The 15,861-nt window shown below is 43.4% G+C and overlaps 3 protein-coding genes across 4 annotated transcripts; 2 read left to right on the top strand and 1 right to left on the bottom strand.

Moving 5' to 3' along the window:
• The first annotated feature begins 95 nt into the window (after window positions 1–95).
• On the top strand, window positions 96–5,764 carry dis3 (DIS3 exosome endoribonuclease and 3'-5' exoribonuclease). Its single transcript, XM_088384646.1, has 21 exons — window positions 96–604; window positions 805–962; window positions 1,041–1,225; window positions 1,313–1,386; window positions 1,489–1,656; window positions 1,764–1,928; window positions 2,001–2,114; window positions 2,218–2,355; window positions 2,442–2,588; window positions 2,669–2,785; window positions 2,857–2,958; window positions 3,034–3,098; window positions 3,173–3,257; window positions 3,325–3,452; window positions 3,526–3,612; window positions 3,692–3,848; window positions 4,092–4,306; window positions 4,472–4,640; window positions 4,728–4,886; window positions 4,946–5,068; window positions 5,356–5,764. Exons 1-21 carry the CDS (start codon window positions 386–388, stop codon window positions 5,422–5,424), a joined length of 2,844 nt encoding a protein of 947 aa, XP_088240772.1. The 5' UTR covers window positions 96–385; the 3' UTR covers window positions 5,425–5,764.
• On the bottom strand, window positions 5,611–9,665 carry bora (bora aurora kinase A activator). The gene is made up of 12 exons (XM_088384648.1): window positions 9,540–9,665; window positions 8,952–9,095; window positions 8,765–8,871; window positions 8,617–8,662; window positions 8,437–8,515; window positions 8,301–8,342; window positions 8,172–8,228; window positions 7,847–8,100; window positions 7,555–7,708; window positions 6,850–7,340; window positions 6,562–6,702; window positions 5,611–6,310 (listed from the first exon to the last, which is right to left on the bottom strand). The coding sequence occupies exons 2-12, from the start codon at window positions 9,093–9,095 to the stop codon at window positions 6,290–6,292; spliced, it is 1,536 nt and encodes a 511-aa protein (XP_088240774.1). The 5' UTR covers window positions 9,540–9,665; the 3' UTR covers window positions 5,611–6,289.
• mzt1 (mitotic spindle organizing protein 1) lies at window positions 9,651–11,382 on the top strand. Of its 2 annotated transcripts, XM_088384653.1 has the most exons (4): window positions 9,651–9,749; window positions 9,879–9,990; window positions 10,083–10,228; window positions 10,730–11,382. In XM_088384653.1, the coding sequence occupies exons 2-4, from the start codon at window positions 9,939–9,941 to the stop codon at window positions 10,751–10,753; spliced, it is 222 nt and encodes a 73-aa protein (XP_088240779.1). In that variant the 5' UTR covers window positions 9,651–9,749; window positions 9,879–9,938; the 3' UTR covers window positions 10,754–11,382. The 2 variants fall into 2 exon arrangements, with proteins under 2 accessions (XP_088240779.1, XP_088240778.1); XM_088384652.1 differs by having other exon boundaries at window positions 9,687–9,990.
• The last annotated feature ends 4,479 nt before the right edge of the window (window positions 11,383–15,861 follow it).

The following is a 15,861-nucleotide window of genomic DNA, read 5'->3' as shown; positions in this document are numbered from 1 at the left end:
ACAACAAATGCAGTACTACCTCCAAACTATAGAGGCGCTTAGTGTTAGAAACTGCCTGTTTGATATTACTTGGTTTTGTTGGAATGCCCGACAAAAACAAACTTCAAAGTACCTTATTGACATAGAACGTATAATATGTTTGGTGTATTATTCCTACTTGGTTTGCCTTGATATGCATACGACCATGCCATTAATCAGATCAAAGTAAAAGCAAATACGGTTTGCTGGGAACGTCTGTCGCTGTGGGTTGTTTTCGTCGGGCCGCAGTAAAGGAGTACGCATAGCCTCACATGGGAGGCTCAGTTTTCCGTACTTTCAATCAAGTAGTAGCCGAAAACGCTTAGGTTTTATTATTTTTTTTTAAATTATCGGCGTACTAGTCATCATGTTGAAGTCTAAAACCTTCGTTAAGAAAACACGGGCCGGTCGGGTGATGAAAATAGTCCGCGAGCATTATTTGCGAGACGACATTTGGTGTGGAAGTGAGGCGTGCGATGAATGCCGCCAGGATTCCACGGTTCTGCAGAGAGAAGCGTGCATCGAGAGCAACTTGTGCACGTTTTCGCATTACCTCATCCCCGACACCAATGTGGTGTTACATCAGGTAAGACAACAAAAACACACAAATAACTGATGTACCAGGCTGTCAATCCAGCTTGTCAAGTAAATATGGGAAGCGGAATATGTAAACATTTCCACACTTTTTCTCTCTGGTTCTGAAATGACATGGATTGTTGCGCGCATGATGCACATTTTTTTTTTGTGTTTCTTCCAACTAATGCACACTGTTGTGGTATCACACAGATTGATATTTTGGAAGACCCCGTGATTTGCAACGTGGTGATTCTTCAAACCGTTCTCCAAGAAGTACGCCACCGCAGCGCGCCAATCTACAAACGCCTCAAGGATCTCATCCATGAAGAGGAAAGACACTTCTACACATTTACCAATGAGCACCACAGGTAACTAAGCGCATCTCCACTACTCTCTTTTAACTTCTCATATTGGACAGGATTGTTATTTTACTTTGATTCCTGCAGAGAGACATTTATCGAACGCGAACCGGGAGAGAGCGCCAATGACCGGAACGACAGAGCTATTCGTGTGGCGGCCAAGTGGTACACCGAGCACTTGGCAAAGCCCGATGAGCCCAAGGTGGTGCTCCTAACCAATGATGTCGCAAATAAGCAAAAGGCACAAGAGAGCGGTCTTTTGGTGTACAAATGTAAGATTTTTTTTTTTATTGAACCGATTGGAAAATGATAAACTGCAGTAATAATTGCTTACTAAGCATCATTTGTTCCCGCACTAGTTGAGGAGTATGTCAAAGGCCTGATAGCAAACCCCGAGCTTGTGGATCGCTTGGCGTTGTCAAATGATGAAAAGGTAAGCAAATAAGTTCTTCCTCGATATGCCAGGGTTTTTCTTTGGGCTGAGTTTTGGGGGCTAGATGCTTGAATTGTTGCTATCGTGACATTGCACCTCCAGAGCGACATCACCGGCAGTAGGGTGTTATTCCCCGAGCATCTCTCGCTGTCCAGGATCCAAGCTGGCATCAAAAGTGGCGCCTTCCACCAGGGAACCTTCAAGGCCAGCAGGGATAACTACCTTGAGGCCAAAGTTTTTATCCAAAACAACGAGGAGGACGGCACAGAGGTACGTCAAATTTAACTCTTAAGTCAAGATGCATATTCAGCACACAGTAAAATTATCACCCTATATCGCTTTGTGTTGAACTCGTTTTTTTGCATACATCTGGCCAGGTTCTCATCCAGGGCCTTCAGAACCTCAACAGAGCTGTGCACCTAGATGTGGTGGCTGTGCAGCTGTTGCCGCGCAGTCAGTGGGTGGCGCCGTCTTCCATCATGCTGCAAGACGTGGGCTTGGCCAAAGATGACACCAACGAAGAAGAGGAAGAGGAGGATGCTGTGAGTTGCTGTTAATGGTGGTCTGTTTTTGAACCGCTGCTGCTTGATGATGGTCTCCCTGTTTGTGAGCAGTTGAAAAGTCCCAAAGGGGATGGTGGTAGAAAGCCCACCGGCAAGATCGTGGGGATCATCAAGAGGAACTGGAGGCCCTTCTGCGGCATGCTCAATGTCTCCCAAATCAAAGAGGTAACGTTCAATAATGGCTGGGGACAGTTGTCAAGTGTGGCACTCGTCAGGTTCTCTTGGTGGCCAATCATCCACACTCATGGTGTCTTGTGTTTCCCTTTAGTCGACACGGCACCTTTTCACACCGGCCGACCGCTGCATTCCACGCATCCGCATCGAAACCCGCCAAGCGTCCACATTAGCAGGCCAGAGAATTATGGTGGCCATCGACGGCTGGCCCAAAGACTCCAGATATCCCAACGTGAGTTGCCACTGTCTCCATTTACTTCTTTGGGGTCACGGATGTGCTGTGTCGGTAAATTAAGATCGACATTTCCTTTTCATCAGGGCCATTTTGTCCGCACTTTGGGCATAGCGGGGGAAAAAGACACAGAAGAGGCAGTCCTGCTGTTGGAACACGACGTTCCCCATCAGGCTTTCTCTCAGGCTGTGCTCAGTTTTCTTCCCAAAATGCCATGGAGCATCAAACCGGAGGTAAATGACATCTCTGGAGAATATGTCTGGGAATTCAAATCAAATCAAAAAGGTGTGTCTCAATACTTTTGTGCTTACAGGACATGGTGGGTAGGGAGGACCTGAGGAATCTGAACGTGTGCAGTGTGGATCCTCCCGGATGCACGGACATTGACGACGCGCTGCACTACATAGAGCTGGGCAACGGCAACTTTGAGGTAAGTGTCCCGTCCACAGGCTCCCGTCCATGCGATGCACGTGTACGCTCCATCGAGTGTGTCGGCCATAGGTGGGAGTCCACATCGCCGACGTCAGTCATTTCATCAGACCTTGTAACGCTCTGGACAAAGAGGCCGCCAACCGAGGCACGACGGTTTACCTCTGTGGGAAGGTGAGCAGAACCCACACACTGAAGCATCATGAAGTTTTAGCTGGACAATTTACACGCGTGTGTCGTGTCCCACAGAGGATCGACATGGTTCCAGAGCTGCTGAGCTCCAATCTGTGTTCGCTACGTTCCAACGTTGATAGGTAAGGACACTTATTCGCTGTCTCTCCAAATATGTTGGACCAACTGCCTCAAATCCGTTTTTGTTTGATGCAAGGTTGGCTTTCTCGTCTATCTGGGAGATGAATCAAGAGGCTGAAATTCTGAAAACACGCTTCACGAAAAGTGTCATCAACTCCAAGGTCTGCCATGAAGTGATCACGGACACAAGCACGGCGTTATGTAACTCTATCTTGTGGCTCAATTCAGGCATCTTTGACCTACGCGGAGGCCCAGATGAGAATAGACGATACGGGCAAAAATGACAACGTCACCAAAAGTCTGCGAGGCCTCAACAAGCTCGCCAAGATCCTCAAGAAGCGCAGAATCGAGAAAGGGTGAGGTGGGCTTGCAAAGTGGGATGACGTGTCATTTGCAGTTAATGACAAAAGAGTACATGTTCTCCTTCAGGGCACTGACGCTGTCCAACGTGGAGGTCCGCTTTCACATGGACAGCGAAACCCACGACCCCATCGAGCTTCAGACCAAAGAGCTCAAGTAAATACTTCCAAAACCGGCATTCTGACAAATCCTCTTTTAGGGCCACTTAGAAATGACCTTGATTACCAATTGGCAGGGAGACCAACTACATGGTGGAGGAGTTCATGTTGCTGGCCAACATTTCAGTCGCCCAAAAGATCTACGACGAATTTGCTGAGTGCGCCTTGCTGAGGAAACATCCGGCACCTCCGCCCTCCAACTATGACATTCTCATGAAAGCAGCAAAGTCCCAGGTGGGTCAAACAAAACCTGGCAATTGAACAGGAGCATGTTGACTTTTAGAGATGTATCACATCAATTTAAGTAATATGATGGATAATCTTTTTATGTATGAATTTGATTTTCATTATTTTTTAGGGGTAGTATTATTGCAGGATATGAAAAGAATGGATGAACAGCCTCCTAGAACAAATTGTATTCAGTCTGCCAGGGCGTACTTGCATTAACATTCCCATGTTTTTCACCGCATGATTTAGAATGTGCTGCTCCGTACGGATTCGGCAAAGACACTGGCCGACTCGCTGGAAGCGGCCAAAGTGGACGGCTTTGGGTACTTCAACACGTTGCTGCGCATCCTGGCCACTCGCTGCATGATGCAGGCCATCTATTTCTGCTCGGGCATGGACAGCGACTTCCACCACTACGGTCTGGCCACGCCTATTTACACGCACTTCACGTCGCCCATTAGAAGGTACGTACGTCTCGCTCTGAATTGCACGGGCAGACATTTGTGATTGACTTGCCAACCTGAATTGAAAACGAGACCAAAAAATATTTTCCTATCAAGTCTAATTAAAAAAAATAAAAAGGTTCACTTGAACCTGTTCCTGACTCAATGCCAACATTACCTGCGCAGGTACGCTGACATCATCGTGCACCGCCTTCTAGCCGTGGCCATCGGAGCAGATAGCACCTACCCAGATCTGACGGACAAACACAAATTATCGGCGCTGTGCAACAACCTCAACTACAGACACAAAATGTCCCAGTATGCTCAGAGGGCGTCTGTGGCCTTCCACACGCAGGTAAACAGACTACCTTAAATATGTCGATTATGAAAATAAAGTGTCGTAAAGTAGTAATTATAACATTCAGTTGTGTTCTCTTTCCAGCTGTTCTTTAAGACGCGAGGAATCCTGAGCGAGGAAGGATTCGTCCTATTCGTGAGGAAGAACGCCATCATCGTCCTTATCCCAAAGTTCGGGCTGGAGGGTACGGTCTTCTTCGACGGCAAGGACAAGTGTGGCCTCAACCTCGTATTTGATGAGGAGGTAATAAAAACGCAATGCGTGTTATGAGCTTCTGCTGCTTAACTGCGTTTTGTATTCAGTTTCCGTCTCTGACCGTGGAGCAGCACACCTTCCGTATATTTGACCGGGTGAAGGTCACCATCAGCCTGGATGACTCCAATATTCAGCACCAGAAGATACGCATGGCCTTGATTGAGCCTGTGGTAAGAACTGAACAATCCATTTGAAAACAAGAAGATAGGTCCGGTCATTTTTAGATTAGGTTAAAATGACTTAAGTTGTTTATTATAATCCTAAAATAATATATTCTTTTTAGAACATGGTTCTGAAAAAAACTTAATTTTTTGTGATTTTTTTTCATTTTCTGAAAAGAAATATGAGTGATTTATAGAATAGAATATAACATAGGAAAATCTGAAAAAAATGATTTTGCTGTGGTCTCTTTTTTAATTTTTTATTTAAATTATCTACCGCTCCATTTCATCTTCAGATTCCGGGTGTGAGTGTTTCAGCCACGGATGTTGGAACGCCAAACAAGAAGCCCAAATTGGACCGTTGAACCAGTACCAAACTGCAGATTCTTTGGACAATTTAATAAATCTGCGAGACAAACAAGGTATTTTTTTCTTTTGTTAATAAGTGGATTTTTTAAGAAATGGATTTTGTACAGCCTTAAGTGGCCTCTAAATTGTCTTTTTTTTTAGTATAAAGAGTGGAAATAATGAATTTTCCTGAGGCAGTCTGCTTCATTCACTATGGCTTTATTGTAAGTTATTTTAACAAATACAGTAAACATTTTATGACTTGACAAGATGTACATAGCACCTTTCGGGTGACCTGAGGACGCTGAATAACTCATAAGGTTAATCAAAATTAAAAACCTTATCTAAGAAAGAGCATGTGTGTGGTATATTTATTTAAATGTATGATGAGCTGAAGACTTGGTACTTGAGGATTTATTATAATGCCCAGGAAACAGCATGATGGCATTCATTGTAAACCTTTTCAGTCAGTCATTCACACTGCGTCACAGAATTAATTGCAAACCACTGACAGACATGGGATTGCCATATCCAGTAAAGTGACAAGAAGTGTTGTTCAGCCATAAATGTTCATTCAGGAATTTAGGAAGCAAAAACATGCAGCATCACAAATAATCAATTACGACCAAGCAAGTCAGTCAGTTTATCATTAATGGCATACTTAAGAAAAAAAATTCACCTGTATTTGACTAAAAAGTTTCCTCAAAAACATCCAGTCTTCCTGATTGTATCAGCACGTAATAAAATTGCAGCCTCCTTCTTCTTATCCATTGATATGCCAGGGCCTCTTTTGATGTCTCCAATAAAAATGTGGAGAATGACTGTACTGATTAAAAAAAAAAGCTGCAAGAAGTGGTTGTCCCTTTTGATGTGTGAAACAGTTCAGTGATGAGGATACCACACCTGAAAAAAGACAAAGTCAACAAGTGTGTAAAGAATTTAAATTCATTACAATATGACTGCAGGGAATAAATTACAGAAAAGCCGACCATTCATAAGAAAGTCTATTATTTAATACTCACAGGCACATCTTCGCATAAGGCGCAGAATATAACCCCCGGCCCAAAAGATGGCTTAAAACCAGTGTAAACCAATTTGTTGGTCTATGAGAGTAGTGTGAGAGTGTGTGAGAGCAGTCCCAGTGGTACTGCTACCTTGACATTTGAAGTTTTGGTGAGATGCGAGGTGTCTTCGTTGAGGTAAGCGGCGAAGGACTCTTTGCCGTGATAGTCCGAGCCGAGGCCGTCAATCAGACTGCCCGTTGCTGTTGAGGTCGTTTGATACCCGCTGTCCACCTACACAAGGTCACAGGTGACATCCAGGTTGGAAAATGTATTAAAATCAAATTTCATGGGAACCCACACAGTACTCCACTCTGCTTGTTAGAAGAAAAAAAAAAGAGGGAGGGGGGTTAATAAAAAAAAAAAAATCAAAATACAAACCTGCATACTGGAATCAAAGCGTATGCTGCTACGTTCCGTCAAAAGAGAGAAACACATCTGAGAGCTTTCCGTGGCCGACACATTGCCCATTCGAGAGCTGGTCAGGCGTCTGGAGAGGTCCTCGTCTCCCTCCTCATCTTCTAGTTTCCCCTCTATCCTTGAATCTTGGTCGTTCTCCATCTTCACCGTGTCCATAAAGCCCAAGCTCACTCGAGCCAGAGGGGAAACTCCATCAGAATCCATCGAGAGTTCGCACGGCAGGTCCTCCGCCTCCTGGACGTCTGGAAGCTTGGGGTTGAGGATCGCGGCGATGGGAGGCGGGGTGGTGCAGGTACGGAATCGGGGCCTGTGATTGGTCCGAGGGTGACGCTGGTGAGAGCAGCTGCGGATGGGAGAGCAGCCCTCCACGTCTGGACTCATGGTGAGTGAGGGGACGTTCGCGTCCAAGGGGAGGCCGTGGGGAGTCAAACTGCTTGGTCGCTTCCACTCGGCTGAGGAGAATCACACACACACAAATAAGTGTGGTGGGTGACATTTTGTGTGAAAGAGCCAAATTAGATGTTTTTATTTTACTGTTCTGATAGAATTGCAAAATATTTCCAGTCATGTTGTCACTTTCCTTTTCGTGAAAATGTTTTGTGCTATAAGAAAATTAATAAATAGTTCTTGTGAGGATAGGTGGTCGGGTGAAGTCGGGTATCAAACCTGGGCCTGTGGGTGTGCGCAGGGCATGAGCATTTATGGGTGAAATGGAAGGAGACGCCATGTTTGCGGGCGATGAACGATCGGGGAAGAGCGGGCTGAAGCTGCTGCAGTCCCTCAAGCAGCTAGTTTGGATGGGACTTGATGAGAACTGGCCCTGCAGAGCAGACATTGATTTCTTTTTAGGTCGATGACACATTACAATTAGAACCATGCAATTAATTGTATTTGAAACTTGCTTGTAACAAACCAAAAACAAAATGAAAAAAACTTGTAATTAACGTTTTCGACTCACTGTGGACGGCGTTGGAGCAGCCACACCGCACGATAAAGGGGAGGAAAACATGGCAGCTTGTCCCACAAAATCTTCCCCATGGATCAAGGGCCTCTCTTGCCGAGAATGACTTCTCTCCGGGCTCGGTGGATTGGAGCTGTCGGAGCCGCTGTAGCTGGTTTGGCCATCCAGGAAAAGTTTGCGTCTCAAAGATGATTGGCTGAGGCTCTCCGGAGAGCCGTCGCTCGCAGCTTCCTCGTTGCGGTAGTAGTCTCCTGGGGAGATGAGCACCGTGACGTGACAGCGGAATCACCCACCACCCAGACTTAATCTGTTGTCGTCTTACCTAGAAGTCTCTCCAAATCAAAGGCCACTGGTAACGAGAGGCTCGTCTGACAGGCCACTGCGACACAAACTTCAAAAGTTAATTAATGGTGAAAAGAAAAGACAAGTTCCTATCCTAAAAAGTACTGACCTGATTTTTTTTCTTGCTCCTCTATCATCGGAGAGAGAGACCCTGAGGATGCAAAACAATATGCTATGATTAAACTTTTTTTTAAATTTTTTTAATGGAGATAATGCTAAGTAAGCAATACGGGGAAGAAGCATACAGGTCTTTGACATGTGAGGGGTTCTTCGGGACTCTGACGTAGACCATGGCGAAGGCACAATTGTTTCCTTGGTAAAAAACTGCATCAGAGTACAAAATATTACATCTATTGACAATTTCGACTCTATTTTGACAACATTGATGAAATGTTTCAATTGTCTTTTGTTGCACCACAACATACCTGCTCAATAGCTTTCTGACGCTTTTCTTCAATGTCGGAGTCCATCCTTGAGATTCCAAGAAGAAAAGGATATATTTAGGCCAACTCATTACTCTACCCGAAGAAATGTCATACATTTGGGTTTCAGCTTTTTATTTGATTTAGCTACCTTGTCTGACTGAGGTAAAATGACTGCCGCTGGATCTCCTCTTGATCTATGTGCACTGGAAGAAGACTGGCCATATCCTCGATTGACCAATTGAACCCAGAGGGAGCCTGAGCAAAAGTGGGGTGACAAACCGATCTACAACAGCATTTAATATTAAACATCGGCACAGTGAATAAATGTGACTTACAGCTTGTGATAACTTGAAAACAGATGGACTGGGAACGAGGGGCTTGTGGAGGTCGTGGTAGTCATTGGGACTATCAAATGGATTCCTTACTGAGGGTTTCCCTGGTGTTTCTGGGGTGATATGGGGCTCCGGGTGGTCCGACATCTTTGATAGCAACAATAGAGACAACCAAAACGAAGCAAGAAAGTATACTTTTGAATCAGAGTATGTAAGTGTGCCATGAAAGAACGACATGTCTCTTCTTTGGTTAAAAAGAAAAAAAAAAAAAAAGATTCACTGAATTCACAACAAATAATGTATCTTTTTCCATCGATCGTAAATCACACCATAGACAATCAAATGCGCTTCCATTACCATTATGCATCATCACTATATTAATATTAGACGCCTTTTGGTGGCGTGCCGTGATATATTTGTGATATAAAAATTTGATTTTAATCAATGAAGTTGAGGTGGAAACTGTCCTCGAAGACGACATCTGGTTTACACCTTTCCTTAGTTTTCTTTTTCCGTTCGGGAAATTACTTTTTGTTTAACGCGATTTTATAGCTAAAACGATATGACAGATCGAGTACAAGTGATACTTACATCATCAAATGATCAGCTATCAGAACCACCACAGAACTAAGGAAGGGTCTATCGAATTCGTGAAGCGTTTTTGGCCGCAATTTCAATTTTGTTCTCGTAACCTGCCGGCGAATAGAAACGTTCCAGGAAGTCCGAAACAACCAATCAGTGTTGTCTGTCGTCATATCCGGTTCCCCCTTCTCAACGCTAACTCCAGCAGGCTAAATATCGGTAGCGAGTTTACAGTTTTGTCATCTATTTTAAAGAGAAAGTTTTGTTTTATAATCTTCGTAAAATGATCGAAAAATGTTCAAATCATTTATATTCGTTTGGTTGAATTGTTGATATTTTCTTTTCGAGTCTGTTTCGTACTTCGGTATCCTCCTGCTAGCAAGTTGGGCTAACTGTTCATTCAGGACCATGGCAAGTGCATCCAGTGCAAACCTGAATGCTGTCCGGGAGACTATGGACGGTAATAGTGACATATCTCTAACATCTTTGTGTTTTCCAATTGCTTGTTTTGCTGGATTTATCATGTCGGTTTTCCTCGTATCTTTCCACCAGTTTTACTTGAGATCTCCAGGCTGCTCAACACTGGCCTGGATATGGAGTCACTCTCCATCTGCGTGAGATTGTGTGAGCAGGGCATCAATCCAGAAGCTTTGTCTTCGGTCATCAAGGAGCTGAGGAAAGCCTCAGAGACCCTCAAGGTGCACAGGCTTGATGAAGATATGAGCGCTCATGTGTTTTGTAACACCCATGTACTTAAATTATCTGTACCGTTTGTCTCCACGGGGATTGCGGGCGTGCTGGAGTCCCAGCAGTCATCGAGCAGTAGGCGTGAGACACCCTGAACCGGTTGCCAGCCAATCGCAGGGCACACAAAGACGAACAACCATCTACACTCACACCTATGGTCAATTTGGGATGCTTAATCGGCCTACCAAGCATTTATTGGGGGGGATGTAGAAGGAAACTGGAGGCTCTGGGGAAAACCAATGCAGGCACGGGGAGAACATGCAAACTCCACACAGGGAGGGCCGGAGGTGGAATCGAATCCGCACCCTCCTAAGTGTGAGGCGAATGTGCTAACCAGTGTGTCACCATGCCGCCCTGTATCTAATTTAGGTCTTAATTAGTTAGATTAAATTAGGTAAACTGAACAATGTGTCACTGTGGTGATCTAACATTGTCTCTATTTTGTGTTACAGGCTCCAGAAAACTGCACAAACTAAAGATGGAACTCACTTTGGTGTCCTAACTGGAATGCATTCGTTTCTTGTCCGTCTACCATTGAAACTCCAGCCATTTTATCCTCTCTCATCCCTCCTGTCGCATTTTGCCCTTGGATGCAGATGTCAATCTAGGTGAACCCCTTAAAAATAGCACTATCAACTAGTTATGAATTGCAAACGAACATTTGCCATCTATGAAAAACATTTTTTTATGATGTTTACTTTTGAATGTTACAAAAGTCTTTTTTTTCATGTATAGCCATATTTTGCGGACGTTCACATTGTGTATAAATGTCTAAATCAAAATGCAACACAGTCGAAGACCACTAGGCGGTGCTGTGACACCCTTCTTCCTATCTTTTGATGTTCAGTATGTACAAAAGATTGATCATTCAGACGTCTGTTTGTTTACAAATCATATTTTCACTATTGCGCAAGATTAAGATTGCAGAGTTTTTGTTTTCATTCTGTAACATCAATAACTAAATGCCTTCTTTTTGTGTTACCAAAAAACAGGTAAAGATATTTTAAAGTTCAGGGCAAAGAGCCTGATGCCGAATCCATCCCGTAAAACATTGTGGTACCCGCTACTGTTGTGATGATTGGGCAAAAATAAACTAGCAATTTGATACATGTCTGGCTTCATTTCGCCGACCCTGCAAAAAGCAATCAAATACAAATTGGACATTCTTTTTCTAGTGTACCTGCTCAGAAATGCAGGCTAGTCATGCAACTGGGAATTTCTAATTGCAGCTGAATATAGCCTCTTGTAAAGCCTTTTACCGACGAGGGTCCATTGGAATTTTTATTGAGTGCTGAGAGAGGGTCACACTAAAACATATGGATGAAGTGTGTGTATGTGTATATGTGTGTGTATATACAGTATATGTATATATACTGTATGTGTATATGTGTGTGTATATACAGTATACGTGTATATACAGTATATACACACACACACATATACAGCATTTTAATGACTTTGTGACAGTTGCTGTCTGAGGCTGACGTGAGGTATCCACCCACTGGTGTACAAGTAGCAGAATCAATACCATAGCCATATCATTAGCTATCAGTTACACATATACTGCTCATCTGGCTGAATTTGAGCATTTTCCCACTTAATGTTCAAATTCACACCCAGCATCTCTTCTGGGGCTGCAAATGCCTGATACCAATGCTGATAATGCACAAGTAGACAAGAAAAAACACTTTCACATTGAAATTTTTATATGTATTTGTTAATAGGTAAAGCTACCGGGTTAAAAACTTTGGGTTGTTTTGTACAAAAAAAAAATATTTTGAACAGAACAATCCAGGTCAGTCCAATTTGTAACCCAAATTGGGTTCTTTTAAACCCAATCTTTTTCAGGGTGTATTTTGGCAAAACCTCCAGATCTATGGTGAAGGTGATGGCCCTTACATCACGTACGCAAAGCGCTCAGTGCATTGTTATCTTTTCTCCACTGTCTGCAAAACAGCTCGATTCATCTTCCAGGAAAAAAAAATGCTGAAAGCTCACAAGTTTCCTCCACAGGCCAATATGGAGGAGGCTTGATACAAGCGCTCATCTGCGAGGGCTTGTATTATGGCCTCATTGTGTGGGGGGGTGTGGTGGGGGGTCCCAACTTTATTTGCTACTGCTGCTTTAAGATGTCTACAAATGAGGGTTCCCCCCACTCCTACTCTTCCCACCCTTAAGCCATCTGACAATAACACCCCTCAGAGGAAGTCAGCGTGTGAGCGCACGGGTGTCGGCGTAAGCATTTTTTGCTCCAACTGACAGGCCGGCAGTTCGAACCTGCCGTGCTGCACCTTTTTTTTTTTTTTTTATCTGCTAACACACTCTTCTCCGTGTTCCACAAAAGGCGAATCATGTTTGACTCATATGGGGCAGGGCTACTTCTACTGTTCAATAAAAGGCGCTCTATTTTTTGCACACAGCAAAACAAAAAGAATCAACCACCCCTTGGTTTGAGTGAAGCGTACAGATGTGACCAGCCAAAGTTCTCAACACCGAGCAGGGGGGTGCAGATAGAGAACGGCCCACAGTGTGAATCCTTTTCTTTCTTTTTTTTTTTCCACAAAGCAAAACAGTTGCTTGATTGGCGAGTGTGGGCGTGGGAGTCTTCCGTGTTTGATGTGTTCCTCCTGATCCCCTCCAGACACTTTGATCTGGCGTAAAACAAAAATATTCCCAAATCCCACAGTCCTGACTGGGTAGATTAGCGGCCATATATGCATAAACATCTAAAGTGGGGGGGTGCTCAAGTAGGGCAGTGGTCAGGTCACATGACTGCGGCAACTTCAAGCCAGCCCTCGCAACCAAAACTTCTAAAGGTGTTTATGTTTGTATGTCTGATAATTACCTGCCGTTATTATTTTTTTCTTAATAAACGAGGGCATTCTCATTTAAAAGCGCAGGACCCTCGCCGTGCCGCGATGCTCCTTGTGTGGGAAAAGGATGCTACAAGAAATAATGAGACTGATTAGTGGCTCCTTGTATGCAAAAAGCCAAATTACGGACAGTGAGTCGAGGTGGAAAAACAACTACTGTTGTTTATGATCAACTTCCGAGTGAGAAATGAAAGTGGCAGGCTGACCGATTTCTCATATAATAACAAGAATCATAATGTAGCCTTTGTATGATGTTGTTTTGATGAAGTTGAAGTCCACTTTTGGTGCTCATTACATGATTAATTAAAAAGGGAGACTTTCTACATGTTTGAGGCACCTTTGCATTTGCATGTGTACGCGTCTTCTTAATGTCTTCACTCTAATGGCTAATCTAATCATTCCTCTTTTCAGTTTTCAATTGGCATTCAAAGTGACTCACTGTTTTGTCATTTGTTTTTAAATCCAGCAACACCGCTGAATGGTACACATTTTTTCACAGTTCAAGTTTTCGCTCAGAATGAAAATAACCGACCAATGGACTAAATTTTATTCTTGTTTGCCGGACCCGAAGGTTTGCTAATGAGAATTACTAAAGCTACGTTAGCTTGCTAGTCACCACAATTAATCATATCATCATGTATAGTTTGCAGCAGTGATTTTCAACGCTAACAGTACACAGACTCCCTCTAGTGGTACACAAAAGAATCATCGCCCAACTACAGTTCAGTTGTAGTTAACTTTTTCAGTAGTCTTTCAATACATTCATAATTATTATTTATGAATTGCTTGTATAAACCTTTATTTAGGTAAAAACTTTGTTATTGTTACGTTCAATACAGTTCAGTTGAACAGTATTTTTTTTATTCGTAAAGATGTTTGTGCACGCCTAGCCAGACATGCAACATGCAGAAAGGGGGGACTTGGATAATTGATTTTTTTCCACATTTGCGTATCAATGCCTAATCTGAGCGCCTCGTGTTTGCCCTCGAAGGAGTTGTGTGACCTTGTTCCGGCTCGCCCCGATATACCACCCTTGATTAAATACGGGACACACTTCCACACGTTTAATATTAAACTATTTAGCTCCCAATTAAATTCACGGCGAGGAAATTGGATCATAAACTCTTTTAAGGATCGTTAGCAGCCATTAGACGGGATAATGGCGTGGCAATCAAAATCTGCTGGAAAAAAAATAAAACAACTTCCAAAGTCTTTTGGTGACTTTGTTGTTTTTGGATCTTTTCCAAGCTGATTAATGTCGGATTGATTGATTTACAGTTGTAATTAGCCATCTTCTGCTCAGACGCATAGTAATCATATATTTGCCTGCTTGTTTGAAACTATTAATTGCTTTCATTAACACAATCACTTAATTGAATAACAATTAGCATCCTGGGCTGCCCCCCCCCTCTCGTGTTATCCTCCGCAATGATAATGAAAGCAGCTATTTTATCAGATTGCAATTTGGAGTGTTGGACTACATAATGACAAGTATGATATTGGGCTTGTTAGTTTATTCGAGGGGGGCTCACTGAGGCGTTGAGATGGCATTGAGCGCTTTGTGTTTAACAGGTAGGCACCATATGCTGCCGTAATCAGCCGGCGGAATCACATTTGGCTGTAAAATTGTCTTCTAATAAAAGCGGCTAGTAAAACAACACGGCCTAATTCAATTTTGGTTCGGGCTCAAAGTGAACAGCTGCCCGTGTTTGTTGGATTGTTGAATGTTCTCGCAAACGCAGTTAGTGGACAATGACAAAGTTTTTACACTTTAGCCTTCACACACCAGCACCGTGGAGTTGGAAGTAGAGTAACATTTGGCTTGAAATTAAAGGGGAGGTCAACCCTAAAATTTTCTTGACGTTAACTTATATGCGCCCCAACGTGGCGTTCTGATGAACATTTGGGTTTGTGGAATTTGAATTAAGCAGCAAAAATTAACCTGTTTTTATCCCTCAGGGGGCGGCCATTTTGTCACTTGCTTTTGGCTGAAGATGTTGCTCAGGTCTCAGGTCTCAGGTCACGGCCAATCAGAATTTAGCAAATGTCAAATGACCAAACTCAGAAAAAAGGTGAGCCATGATTGGTCGAATGGATGGATGATAGATGGATCCAGAAGGGAAACTTGTGAAGGCAGCAATGCTTTGCATGAACATGGACACATCCATTGTGTTGGCATATAAAGGCAAAAGCAAAAAAAAAAAAAACCTCTGTCATTGTCCAAATACAAGTGGACTGAACTGTATGTATATTATTATATTTTTTAAATCTCACTGGAGACGGCGTTTTCATCAAGTTTTCTGGCAGAAAATAAAGACAGGGGGTGGACGAGCTGTCCAGTCCACTTTAGAGAAGACAAGAGCAGGCACATTGTAGTGACAGCTCGCATTGTGTGCGTGTGTGTGTGTGCGATTGCGCGTAAAAGAGACAGAGACGGTGGACAAGGCAAAGAATGTGTGTGTTGGTATAGCAAAACAGAAAAATGGAGAGAATGTGTGCGTGTGTGTGTGCATGTGCGTGTGTGTGTGCATGTGCGTGTGTGTTTGGGTGACAGCTTGTATTCTTGGTGATTAATGATGTGCCGTGTGACTTGATAAGTGCTTCGGAGGACCGACGCTTGTTTCAATTAGACCTTGTGAAGGTCGCGACGCTGTGCCGGCCTCTCATTATCATATCCATAATCAATCCACATTATCATAGGGCAGTGTGCA

This window comes from Syngnathus floridae, chromosome 9 (genome assembly GCF_059516105.1).
Source record: "Syngnathus floridae isolate MCC-2025c chromosome 9, RoL_Sflo_1.0, whole genome shotgun sequence".
NCBI classification, from domain to species: Eukaryota; Metazoa; Chordata; class Actinopteri; order Syngnathiformes; family Syngnathidae; genus Syngnathus; species Syngnathus floridae.
The sequence above is the reverse complement of the archived record's forward strand: the minus strand, read 5'-3'. Positions and strand labels throughout refer to the sequence as shown.

Bases quoted from the DNA above. Each gene is read 5' to 3' on its own strand.
- dis3 (XM_088384646.1), top strand. From the start codon at position 386: ATGTTGAAGTCTAAAACCTTCGTTAAGAAAACACGGGCCGGTCGGGTG. The intron at 1,929-2,000 runs GTGAGTTGCTGT...GTTTGTGAGCAG, and splicing joins AAGAGGAAGAGGAGGATGCT to TTGAAAAGTCCCAAAGGGGA. The intron at 3,613-3,691 runs GTAAATACTTCC...ACCAATTGGCAG, and splicing joins CTTCAGACCAAAGAGCTCAA to GGAGACCAACTACATGGTGG.
- bora (XM_088384648.1), bottom strand. From the start codon at position 9,095: ATGTCGGACCACCCGGAGCCCCATATCACCCCAGAAACACCAGGGAAA. The intron at 8,343-8,436 runs GTATGCTTCTTC...TTGCATCCTCAG, and splicing joins CCCTCACATGTCAAAGACCT to GGTCTCTCTCTCCGATGATA. The intron at 7,709-7,846 runs GTGAGTCGAAAA...TCTGCTCTGCAG, and splicing joins CTGCTCCAACGCCGTCCACA to GGCCAGTTCTCATCAAGTCC.
- mzt1 (XM_088384653.1), top strand. From the start codon at position 9,939: ATGGCAAGTGCATCCAGTGCAAACCTGAATGCTGTCCGGGAGACTATG. The intron at 9,991-10,082 runs GTAATAGTGACA...TCTTTCCACCAG, and splicing joins TGTCCGGGAGACTATGGACG to TTTTACTTGAGATCTCCAGG. The intron at 10,229-10,729 runs GTGCACAGGCTT...TTTGTGTTACAG, and splicing joins AAGCCTCAGAGACCCTCAAG to GCTCCAGAAAACTGCACAAA.